Genomic DNA, 12,602 nt, shown 5'->3' with positions numbered 1-12,602 from the left:
TGTAAAAAAACAAACTGACAAAATGTCTTTAATAACAAAACAGGCTGTTTTTACAGAGAAATCCTCACAACAGGTTGAGCAAGGGCATGGTGAAATGTTCTGAGGAGCAGCAGTTCTGCACACTGATGTGGACAGTGCTGATCATGCTGGGTGCTGCTGCATCACTCCAGTTTTGTAAAGTTTGGTCATTAAAATGGGGTTTTTTTGTGCCCATCTGGCAGCAGAGAGCACAGCAGAAGTGCTGAACAGACTTTGTGCAGGTGTCTGGTTTCATTTCCCACCTGGAGTGCTGCTGGCTCCTCCCTGCTCAGCCAGACACTGTTCCAGAGCTGCCATTCCATACAGATTGGCCCATTCTGTGCCATGGTGGGACAGGATCACATCCCTGCACTGCTGGCTGGCTTTGGCCAGCTCCACCAGCACGGCCTGGAACGCAGTGACGAGCTCACAATCCACAGAGGCTGGAGCGACCTGGGACAGCAGCTGTGCCAGTCCCTGCAGCCAGTGTGTCCCCAGAGCCACGTGTGGCAGCCAGGGGAGCAGTGGCACGCAGCCAGCCCAGGCCTGCATCCCCAGGAACCAGAGCTCAGCGATGTCATCCCAGGCGCTGGCGTAGGCAGGGGACAGGGCCAGGGCCAGCCCGTCGCTGCTGGGGTCTGCCTGCGCCACGTGCGCCCGCGAGAGGAAGCCAATGGCAGCTCCAAAGAACTCCCTGGCACGCTGTGTTCCCTGAAGGGCTGGGAGGAAAGGGAAATGAACGTTACAATGCAGAGCTTGCTCACTCAGAGAAGGGCCCTGTGGAGCAGAATATCTTCCTGCCCTAGAAATCTCTTCATCCCAGCACACCAGCCTGCTGGTTGTTTCACTATTCCTTGCTCCTGAACATTTTTGGTCGATCATTTTTCCAATGACAAACTGGACCAGTTTCCCTTCTATTTGCTTTTTCCAGCCCAACTTCCCAGCTCCTGGTCTCTGCCCATGCAGCACAATGTGGGCTTTACCAATGGGAACTTCCTTTACCTGCTGACCCTGCAAGGATCCTGGCCATCATCAGGCCCAGAGTGGCAACGTTTGCTGCCAGAACCAGGTGATGCTTCTGGGGCAGCAGAAGTGGAAGAGACTTCAGCAACACATCCATCAAGGAGGAAAAGGTTTTGTCACGCCTAGAGAGAAAATAAACCCTTTTTGACACATTTCCTGAGCAGAGCCAGAAGCACCTGAGAATGTCAAGGTTAAAAACAGCACCAAAAATATAAAGAAATAGGGGTTGAAAAAGGAACATCCCTTTTCAGCATGGCAGGTTAACAGCTCCTCAAGCTTGGTGCACAAGGCACTCTTTCTTCCCACTGCCAACCTCAGAGCCAGCTCCCACAGCTCTGTTACCTGGGCAGGTCTGGAGCAGTCACAACCAGGTTAAGGAAAATCCCACACATGGTCTGCAGGCTCATCTCAGTGCTTGTCAGAGGTGCTGGGGCCGTGGACTCAGAGGTCAGAACCTCCCACTGCTGCAGGAAGTACTCACACAGCAGTGCTGGTGCCCCTTCGGCAATGAGGATGTCCCGGGGTTTGTCCTCTGCTGTCAAATGGCAAAAGCCAGGCAGGAGAAATCTGGAAGGGGAAAGAAACTGGGAGCATGAGGTAGAATGGGTCTGAGCCCTGCATTTACATCCATCTTGGGGGAGAAAGCTCCCATGGAAGTGGCACTGCAGGGAGAATGAAAATAGAAAAACTATTTGAGCAGCTTTGCACTAAAATGCAATAAATGTGCGCTTAAAATGCTCACCTCAGAGCATCCTGGGGTAAGGCAGAGCCCTCAGTGCTGACCAGCTCTGACTGGGGAAGACTCACAGCTGGGCTGCCCTCCTTGAAAAGTTTCCTGGCATAATCAACAAGGAAAGGCAAGAGCTCACAGATTTCCTGCTTGAGGGAGGATGTTTCTTCTGCCATCCAGGCTCCAAGGACTCGAACAGAGGCAAAGATGAAAGGATCTTGCAGCTCCTCCTGTTTAACCTGCATGAAGAAAGCAAAGTGACACATTATTGTCACTGTCCATCAACTACCACAGGCCTGGAAACCACAGTGGGACAAGAGGGAGAGTTTGCTCCACACAGAGCCACCCCCACAACCTGCTCTTTGTTAAAAGCCCTGCCTTACCTGTCTCAAGTAGAATATTACAGCTCCAAATGCCTCCTCCATAATCCTCATCAGCTGCATTTTCTGCACGTTTTCTAGCAGAGGGTTCTCTTCCCTCAGGCACTCCTGGATCCCCATCTCCATAAGGACATAGCAGGCTGTCACCACTTCCTTCTTCCCCTCCACCTCCAGGGGATCTGGCTCCTCCAGGGTCAGGCGGACCTCCACACAAGCCAAGTTCACCAGCAGGGCCAGGAACTTGCTGCCAGCACTCCCTGCTGGGATCCACTCAGCCCCACAGGCCTGCACGAGGCTGGCTGCGAGCTTCAGAGCGGGGTCCCGCTGTGACTGGCTGAGTTTGCTGCCCAAAACCTCAGCCAGCCCTTTGTAAAGTCTGCACAGGCACTCGGAGCCCTGCAAGTTCTCTGTGAGAGGATGTGACAGGGGGATGAAGCGAGGCAGAACCTCACACAGCTCAAATTTGGTCATGTCTTCAGCCTTGAGGAAGTCACTGGAGAGCTTGGTGAGCACAGCCAGGAGCTGTGGAGCATCTCTCTGCCAGCACTTGGCCTCTGCTATGGCCAACAGCCCCACAAGCAGCGTGAGGGCACGCTCAGAGCCATGACCACCATTCAGGTAGGCCTGGCACAGGGCAGACACTGTCCCTTTGGTCACCAACTCCCTGGGGCCTCTGGCTGTAGCCAGGACAGCGCTGAGGCACTGGTACACATCATCAACCATGGATGTGCAGTCTGGGTCGCAGGGGGACAGCAGGACGTCATTGAAGGTCGGGATTTTGTTCAGGATCTGGGAGTGCCCAGCTAGCTCTGGGTCGGTGCAGAAACAGGCCAGCAGGGTGAGGCCGAGGGCACGGAAGGTGTGCGGGGGGCAGTCGGCTGGGGGCTGCTGGGAGATCAGCAGGCGGGTCGGGAATGTGAACCCGATGGCGTCGAAGATCTGGCGGCGGGTCTTGGCATCCACCTCTCCGGCTCTGACTGCTTTGGTCACCTACGAGGCAAAACAGGAGTGAGTATGAGCATAGCAAAAGGATTTGGTACATGTACAGGATAGAACTGCTGCAAATCAGAAACCAAAACAACTTTATTTAGTGGAGTTGTTTTGGGAAGTACCCAGTGAGCTGGCACTTGATCCAAGTGCTAATCCAGACATTTACTACGGTGTTTCAAGAGTGTGGCAGCACCGACTGACTCTCCACACACCCAGGTCAAGGCCAGGCTCTCTTGCTTTGCTGAAGGGAACCCCAAAGCTCTGAAGCAGCTTTGCTCTGAGCTCCCAATCCCCCTTCCCACATCCCCCGGGCACTCCCGTGTCCAGCAGGGTGTTTGGCCTCCCCTTTACCCTCTCCTGAGGCGATCCCGCGGTTCCTTACCAGGAGCAGCGCTGCGAACTGCTCGCTGTCGTTCCTCGCGTCTCTGAGCACACTGAGGCACCGCTTCAGCGTGGCGAGCCTGTCCCCGGCGTCCGAGGCCATGGCCAGGAAGTGGGGTTGAAGGACTAGAGGGGAACGCGGGCAGCCTTCCCTCGGCCCCTTCCCTCACGGCTCCTGCCCCTTCCCTCAGCCCTGTCCTTCACGGCTCCGCTCCGCTCCTTTCCCTCTGCCCCTTCCCTCACGGCTCCGCTCCTTTCCCTCTGCCCCTTCCCTCCCGGTTTCCGCTCCTTCCCTCACGGCGCCCCGCCCGCAGGCGCGCGCCGCCTGCCCCGCCTCCCCCTCCAGCCAATCCGCGCGCCGCCTCCGCGCCGCCGGCCAACCGCGTGCGGCCTTGTTGGGCGGTGCCCGAAGCCGCCGCCTCCGCGCGGAACTGTGGGCAAATCACCTGTGGCTGCGCGGCCTCCGCGCCCGCCCCGCCCGGTGCGACCGGGAGCGGCGGGGGAGCGAGCGCCGGGGACCCGCGGCTCCGCAGCCCTGGCACTGCCCGCACGGCCGGACCCAGCCCTGGTGCCGGGAGGCGGTGGTTCAGCTTCCGGGTGAGCGTGCGCCGCCATGGCCGCGGGGCGGGAGGCCGCGGTGCCCCCGGGCCCGCCGCGCTGGAGCCCCGGCCGTGCCCGGCGCCCGGTGCCCGCCTGAGCTCGCCGAGGAGCCGCTGAGGAGCCGCCGAGCCTCGCCATGCGCCCTTGGTACGTACGCGCCGTCGGCACGGAGCGCGGCCGCCTCCCGCGGGGCCCGGGCCCGGCCCCGGGGGCTCCGTGCTGGGGCTCCGGCCGGGCAGGGGCGGGCACCGGGGGCTGGGGCGGCGGAAAGTTCCCTCAAGGACCTGTTGGCTGAGCGGGCGCGTGTTTACATCCTCCTCCCTCGTGAAGTTTTCCTCCCGTGTCTGTTCCTGCTCTGCTGCGGACGGTTGAATGCAATTCCTCGAGGTGTAACCAGCTCTGAGTGCTTGTGGAGCGCCGGTGGAGCCGGCTGTGACAGCATTCCCTGTGTGACAGCATTCCCTGCCACAACATTCCCTTTGCATTCTTCAGAACTGGCCTATTTAATGCCGTTTAGTGCCTAATGATGCTTTCATTGCTCCCTTAAAATAGACACTATTTATTACCTGTGAAATAATTAATGTTCTCCTACCTATCACCTAGAGATAATTTGCATTCAATTAGCATATACGGCTATTAAATAGCCTTTGGCATTAGAAAGGCAGAGAAGTTTGGCGGTCTCTGCCCTGTGGGGCAAAACAAGAAGCAAACCAGGGCGTTAGCTGCCAGTTTCCCAGCGTTGCTGTGCTGTCGTTTCCCTGTTTCTGGCTGGCACCAGCCAGCACGGACGTGCCTGTGGTGACATCTCCGGGCAGATGTGCAGGGGTTGTCCCTGCCTGTGTTATCCTCACGCTGCTGCTGAGTGTCCAATCCTCAGGCATACATGAAATTGGAATTTCCTAAATTTCCTAAGTAGCCTGTTTGAACAGCTATTGTGATATCAGATGAAAAATGGGGTCTGGAGGAGAAAACCACAAGGGAAAGGCTCTCTGCACTCAGCACTGGGAGCTGTGCCACTACAGATTTCATTTTGGTATCAGACATTGATAGTTCCTTAGCAACAGCTGGACTAATCACAGCTGATAAGACATTCCTTTTCCTCCACAAATGCTCTGTTCACTTTGCACTCTCGCTGGATCTGTGCAGGAACATTTCAGTTGCCACAGGGTGTTTTGTGTTTCATACCCTGCGTGTTTCTAGAACCCTGCTGCTGCCCACAAAGGCCATGGAGAAGAGGTTGGAAGCCAAGCCCAGCATCAGCACCCGGTTCCTGTCCCAATACTGCCTGGGAAAAGCTGTGAGGGAGCTGGGAATTCTGCAGCTGTTCTACCTGTGCACTTGCCTGTGTGCCTCGTGCTCCTCTGCAGGTGACTCTTCTGTTCTCTCTGAGACTCTGTATATGGATTTTTATGGTCTTTATCCCTCTTACTTGTTTAAAATACTCTGAGAGAAAAGTGAAATGATTTACTGGTAGATTATAGGGTTGGTTTTTTATTGGTTTCCTTTTTAATTGTTTTTTTTTAACTGAGAAACCAAAGCAGTTGTTGTTTTCAAACCAAACAAAGCACCACCCTTAGCAGTTACTAAATGTGCTCTCAAAAGTGTAGCTTGTATCTCAGAGAGAGCTTTTTCTGACCTTATTTTTTGACAAAAGGGACAAGTGATAATCTGGAAAATAATTTAATTTAAGGGAAGCAACCTGGAAAGGCAGGAATGTTTTTTAGCCCTAAGATGTTTAATGCTCTTCCCAAGAGCAGTGTGTCAGAAGTCTTTATTTGCCTACAGGCAATGGTTATGTTTGTTTTTTTTTTATTTCCTGTTCAAACTTGAGCAACCAACCTCCTGCTCAAGTAAATAACCAAGTCAGTGCCTAGGATTGGAGTTTTCCTCTAATGGATTGTGTGATGTTTGGTTTGGGAAGGGGGTTGGTTTGCTTTGTTTCCCAGTTATGTGGACATGTTCTCCAGGCAGCTGCAGTGTCCCTGTTGTGTTACTGGACCATCCTGGACAGTTCCCAGTGGCAGATTTGATTAAGCTAATGAGCTGTGTGATTTTAATCAGCTAATTCAGACTCTGGAAAAACATATTTGTGTTCCTGCTAGGGGTTGTGTGTTTGAATGATGAGTGTTTCCTTTTTGGCTGAGCTTCCTGCCTGCATTTCCTGGCTTTAGTAATTTCTTGGAAGTTCAGAGTTAGAGCTCCTATGAGACTCCTAGAGGGGTGTTCTAGACAGTGTTGGTGTGTTTCAGGGCTGCTCTGCTTGGAAGAGTTAAAGCCAGGACTCATAGAACTGTTAAGGTTGGAACAGTGCAGCTCTGAGATCATCAAGTCCAACTGTTAAATGAGTGAAGAGTCCATTAAATTAAAGCTTTTGCGTGTGCAGAAATAAATATAATTATATGGGCATAGCTACCCTGATGTGGACATTTTTTCCATTGCAGAGTTTTTGTTATTTTGGGCTTGTTTGTGTCGCTCAGGCAGCGGAGTCTGTGAAGCTGAGGAGGAGTTATGGCTGCCTAGAAATGAGCGTGGTCATGTGGAGTTACACAAGGGGGACTGTGTTGACAGAACTGACTGACTGACTGTGGGGCAGGTTTAAAAAGTCCACAGAGTCAAGCCTTTAATCATTAATCTGCTATCAGGCAGGATTAACTGCCTGGGCAAGTCTGTAAACCTGAAGTTATTAATAGAAGCTGTTCCTGTGTGTTCCATTCCCCTGCTGCTCAGCAAGGCTGTGAGCTGCATCCCTGGGACAGGAACTCCTGAGTTCCAGGGAAGAGCAGTTTTCTCCACTGATGTGACAAAAACAGTATGGAAAAGTGACTAAGCACACCCACTGTGCAGGTGTCTTGTGACTTGTGTGGTGCTGAGCTTAGGAGGGAACTCATCCTCAGGAATGTTCCTGCTTTCCACAGATGAATGCAAGTGTAGATTTTGTTTTCTCCCAGGGCATGTAGAGTTGTCTGAATGTTTGATGCCCAGCAAAGGCCATGGAATTTGAAAATGCAAAGTGAAAATGAGTATGTCTCTGTGGAAAATTCACATCTGGCGTGCTGGGAGTTGCCTGTTCACTTCTGTCATTCCTGAGAGTTATCTGAGTTTTAACTGTCCATGTACAGCAATTCAGAAGAACATACTGCCTAATTTCAAATAAATATGTCCCAAGCGGCCATTAACAGAGTTCTGGAAATGAAATGTAGCCAAAATGTTATTCAAATCTTGTTTTGGCAGAGTGTTAGAAGAGAAGCAGAATGTTCTCAGCATGGCAATGTTGTGTCATCCAGGCTAAGTCATGGCTCTGACATGCTGAGATGTTTCTGGGGGTCCAGGCTTTACATTTGAGATGAATAAATATATTACCTGTGTTATGTAGTGATTTGTCACAAGGGATATCTTCCCTGGGAACATTTTTCTTTTAAATGTGCCCCGTTCTGTGTGTGCCCCAGTTCCAAGCCTGGTACTAGAAACTGCTGCTGAATTTCACTGCTTCCATATCAAGCCTTAATTTGAGTGGTATGTGTGAGCCAGGCCTGACACATGAGGAGAGATGGATGAGCAGTGATGGAGGAGGAGGAGGAAGGATTTTAGGAATGTGGGAAGCAGCACATTTCCCTCATGCTTAGGATATATTAGTAACAGTGATTCACCTTTAACAGAAAGGGAATTTTACGGGCAAAACGTAAATCTGAGTGGATAAGATCCTGTTGAAATTCACAGGGATGGTGTAATTCTTCAATTTGTTATTGTTTCTCCAAGTCTGGAGAGAGTGTGTGTGCATGCACATGGCTTTGGTGTGTACTCACATTCCATACTCTGTTCTAATTCCAGCCCCATCAGGTTGGTGCCAGGAGCTTGTCCCTGCCTGTGACTGTGACAGTGGTGCCAGGGGCTGGCAGTGCTGGCATTTCAGGTGTGATGAGGCTGGCAGTTGCCCTGGGCACACAGATTCCCTGTCTGCTCTCTCTCCAAGGAAGTGCTGTGTGTTGATGAGGTGTGACAAGGGTGCTGAGGTTTTCAAAGATCCTGGTGTCAACTTGTCTTGCTGCCTTTCATTGCTCAAGTGAGGATCTTCTCCCCCTTCTGCATGGTGGTGGGTCCAGACACCCACAGGGAGCTCTGTCCCCCACAACTCAGTCACTAAACTCAAGTTCATTCTCAATCAGGATATTGTAATTTAAATTCAGGCTTTATTTAAATGGAGAAAAATGTTTCCTATTTGTGTTGTGTTCAAGAACTCCACTCTTGACAGGGAGGGAGCCAGATCTGGAGCATATTCTCCAGCTGCACAACTCCTCAGGCCAGCAATACTATTTGTAAAGTAATCTTCCAATGACCTATTATTGCTTGGATGCTGAACACAGCACAGTGTAACAGTCCCATAGGTCATTAGGCTATTTTTAGGGAGTCCTTAATCTGCAGAGCTCTGAATTTTGGAAGCCTTTAATCCATTGATCCCTGCAAGCACTCAAAATTTTCATGCTAAGAAAAAAAGAATCCATATGCAAAGCAGTTGCTGCTTTACTGCAGAGCTGAGACCTGAAGTGACTTGACTCTTAACTGAAATTATGTCAAATGTTTGAGGGTTTTTAATGAAAAACACTATGGCAGGGTGGGTGGCAAGGCTTTGCCTTGCAGAACCCTTTTCTAGAGACTGTTAACAACTTCCCAAGTGGAGCAGATTCAGTCAGAATAAGCAACTGATGTCAAATATCAGCATGGAAGAGTTCAAAATGCCTCTGTACTGTGCACCAAGCCAGAGCCACCATTTGCAGTGTTTTCTTTCTAGGCAGACTATGGGCAGAGAGGCAAGGCCATAACTGGTTAAAGAGCTGTGCCTGGGATTTCTGGGTTCATTTTCTGCCTCTGAACTTCCTCTGTGACCTTGGCCCAGCTGCTCAGTGTGGGCATTATGGGCTCCTCTGGAACAAGAACATTTCTGTCTTCACTTCTGCTTCTCCATCCCTGTTGGAAAGGGTGGTGGTGGCTTAGGTAGAAGCAGAATTGTTCCTTAAAATGTTGTGTATGTGCTGGATAGTGAGGCCAGGTAGAGATTCTGAGAAGTCAGATTTACTTTCCTATGTCCCTCTCCTGCATTATTCCTGTGTCCCAAATAGTGATGAGATCTATTATCCACTGCTTTAAAGGGCTGAGAATTGTCTGTTTGTCTTCCCTCCTCTTTCCCAGATGCAAACTGGAACAGATCTAAATGTGAGCTGGGGAAGATCCTGCTCGGTGGCCGTTTGAGATCGTGGGCAGGTCACCATCTGCAGCTTCTGGAAGGGTTCCATACTCTGAGCTCCTGTCTGACCACTTGCTGCCAGCACCCCACCTGTGATGCCTTTTGGTTCTTGGAAAATATGTGCATCCAGGTGAACTGCACCATGCCTGGCACATGTCAGGCCAACAAGACTGGCTTTTCAGATTCTGTTTTGGTGTTTTTAAAGAAATCAAAAAGCACAGAGCACTTGTTGAACTTCCATATGGAAGGTAATGGGAAGACTTGGAGTCACAAGTGGTTGGACTGGGATATCCCTGTCCAGAGGAAGAAAAGACTGAGGAGATCATTGCAGAAGTGGAGGTTGGCAGGGAGCAGGGGGCAGCTCCTGAGAAGGGATCTGGCAGAGAACTCCAGAAGCAGCCAGAGTGAAACAGAACGCTTGAAGGATCAGGTCCTGAGGCACTTAGTGGCAGACAGAGCTGCTCCTGAGAAAGAAAATCAAAAGCAAGACTTGCTGAAAAATGGACAGAATCCAAGAGAACTGAACCCCAGAAGCCCAGTCCCTCCTAAGAGCAATAATGTGAACAGGTCACAGGATGCTGATGGTGACTTGCCCCAGGTAAGTGATGGGTGGGGCTGTCTGGGACAGCTGTCCCCTCCTCCTCAGTCTGGCTTTAGGTTGATTTTTGACTTGGAACTGCTCAGTGATGGGATACCTTTTCAGGTTCCAGTTTCCAGCCTCCTATCAACAAGGCACAGCCAGTGGTTTGGGGTTTTGTTGGGATTTTGGGGTAGGTTTTTTTACTCCCCTTTTCTTAGCTGGGATAAACAGTGTTGAAGTTGGAAAGTGAGGCAGGATGGAGTCTGTGAGAATGCTTATCCTCTGTATTATCACACAGCGTGCTTGCCAGATGAGAAGGAAAGGTGACATGTCAGTGGAAATTGTCCGGGAGCTGAAAACTGTTACCTGTAAAAGTACCTGTTCAAATCCACACAATTCAAAAAGCTGTTTTCATTGAAATGCTGAATCAAGGCAGTTAAATACATTATTTTATAGAGTCATGCACAGAACTCACAGTGTACTTTGATGTCAATCTGCTCGCTTGAGTTGGCATCTTAATTCCAAATGTTCTCTTTTTTGAAGAGTGCTCCAGTTTCTCAAATCCTCCAAAGCTTACCTTGGCACTGGTGAATGAAATCAGTTTAGTCTCTACTCCAAATACATACAGTGTTAAGCCAGTACATCATGATGTTACAGAGAATTTGGCACATTTGAATTGTTAAGTGATGTTTGTATTTTTACATCTGCAAATGATTTTTTGAGCCTTATCTCAAAAACGCTTGTGCACTCCTGATGGCGAAATATAATTCTCCTTTGTTAAACTGCTCCTGAAATAGCTTTTGCCACGTTTCAGGGGTTTGGCTTTGTACAAAACTCTGGTTCTGGAAATGACTGACTTTTTCAAATCCTGCTTGCAGGTAGGGCTGTGACTGCCTGAGCCACCACCCTGGAGCAGGATGTGGCGAGCAGCCAAGGGACACTGCTGAGAGCTCCTGGGCAGCCAGGGTGACATGTGAAACCAGGCACTAAACCTGACAAATGTTTGATTTTCCAGAACCCCCCCCCAGCATGTGAGGCTGACTTGAGCTCAGATTTCTTTCTCCCCTGCAATGCTGCAGTGTTTCCACCCTCCCTGTTCTTTCCTCCTCCTAGGAGTTGAGCTGAGATGGTGACCCCATTCTCTCAGCTGTCATACATGTGAGGAGATGTCTTTGCAGCCACTCTTAAATGTTTTCTCTTGCTCTTGGGGAGCAGCTTTTACATCTCCCTGCTTGTTCTTTTTGCAGTTTTGCTTTCCAGGTTATCCTGCTATTACTGTCCAATGTGTGTCTAGTTAAACTGGTTGCAAGTATTAAATTACACTGATTAATCAGCTTCTGAATGTTGCTGAACATGCAGGATTTCCCATCTTTAGGAATTGCTCCCTTTGTTATTAATGTGCACTGTTGGATGTGTGCTGGGGAAAGGTTTTTCTGCTCCTTGATGATTTTTGCTAAGAAAGTCCATGGCTCTTAACTAAATGGAAGTTCATAAAAATAAAACGTTTTACTAAAATATAGTGATATAATAGAATTCCTGACATTTGCATTTTTGAGGTTTAGGATGGAGTTTTTGAGGAGAAGGAAGAATTAAAATACCCACCTGGGCTAATTCCAGGATTATTGAACCATCCAACTTTACCTGCAAAATGCAAAGCCAGCTCTGCAGCTGTCCTTGCACTTCAAATCCAAGAGCAGTTTAATGTGAGCCAAGGATAAAACATTGGGGGCTGTGTTCTTGGACATGGCCAGACCTTCCAGGAGGGAGGTATTCCAGGCTGGCACCAAAATAAAGTTACACCCATGCTGAAATCAATAGAATTTCTGGGTTACATTTGGCCCAATCCATGGAGCACATGGCTGGGTGTTTCTTGCTGTTCTTTAGGAAGGGTTGGAAGATGGGGACAGTACTGGCTGTCACACCTGAGAGCATCAAACACCTGAAGTAGGAGAGGAGATTTGAAATCAAAGTGCTTTTTCTCCTCTGCTGCTGCTGAGCATTGAATGTATGGAAGGTAAATATTTTCCTTTGCTTTTGCAGGCTCAGAGAGAAGGAAAATGATAGTTTTGGGAAAATATCGCCTCTGTGGGTTTTAATTTTCCTTGTGCAGCTCTGATGGCTCCACAGCCATCTGCAGTGGCATTTGCTAATGTGCAGTGAGCATTAATTTCTGGTTTTACTGGATCCATGCTATGGAACCAGGATAAACCACTGTGCATCCTGCTCATCAGCCCTTAACTAAGAGAGATTGGTACTTTTTCATTCAAGTGAGTGACATTTTCCAGGCACCAGTTTTTTTTCTGTCTCGTTGTAAAATTCCTTGTCAATTTTAAAATATAGCCAGGCAGGAGAAGTGTTTAACTGTAGCACTGCTGATGAGCAGGGATGCTGCAGCACTGCAGCAGCTCTGCAGACAGGCTGGGGAAGGCTGGAGCAGGAGTGTTGCAACAGAGCCAGAGAAGTCATTCCTGCCCTCACATCAAGCCCACTGTTTGGCTCTTGCTGTCACATTTCCTGCAAGTGCTGGGTGCTTTTCATCCACAAGGAACAAGGAAACGTCTCTCTTTACCACCAGCACTAACTCTGTAATGGTTTGTGACATTACCTTCATTTTAGTGCCTTAAGAGTCTTCACAGATGTGGCACTTAGTGCAGACAGCAA

The 12,602-nt window shown here is 49.7% G+C and overlaps 2 protein-coding genes across 2 annotated transcripts in view; one reads left to right on the top strand and one right to left on the bottom strand.

The window, feature by feature from the left end:
* NCDN (neurochondrin) lies at window positions 1–3,783 on the bottom strand. The gene is made up of 6 exons (XM_054648248.2): window positions 3,524–3,783; window positions 2,155–3,141; window positions 1,784–2,010; window positions 1,384–1,608; window positions 1,021–1,163; window positions 1–737 (listed from the first exon to the last, which is right to left on the bottom strand). The coding sequence occupies exons 1-6, from the start codon at window positions 3,623–3,625 to the stop codon at window positions 271–273; spliced, it is 2,151 nt and encodes a 716-aa protein (XP_054504223.2). The 5' UTR covers window positions 3,626–3,783; the 3' UTR covers window positions 1–270.
* Window positions 3,784–3,932: 149 nt separating this feature from the next.
* Window positions 3,933–12,602, top strand: part of KIAA0319L (KIAA0319 like) — a 30,617-nt gene continuing 21,947 nt past the window's right edge. Inside the window, exons 1-3 of the mRNA XM_054648247.2 lie at window positions 3,933–4,269; window positions 5,323–5,489; window positions 9,307–9,959. Of these exons, the coding sequence (XP_054504222.2) occupies window positions 5,348–5,489; window positions 9,307–9,959 (795 nt within the window). The 5' untranslated portion in view covers window positions 3,933–4,269; window positions 5,323–5,347. The remainder of the gene's footprint in view (window positions 4,270–5,322; window positions 5,490–9,306; window positions 9,960–12,602) is intronic.

Source organism: Agelaius phoeniceus, chromosome 22 (assembly GCF_051311805.1).
Source record: "Agelaius phoeniceus isolate bAgePho1 chromosome 22, bAgePho1.hap1, whole genome shotgun sequence".
NCBI classification, from domain to species: Eukaryota; Metazoa; Chordata; class Aves; order Passeriformes; family Icteridae; genus Agelaius; species Agelaius phoeniceus.
This window is presented reverse-complemented; position numbering and strand designations above follow the sequence as displayed.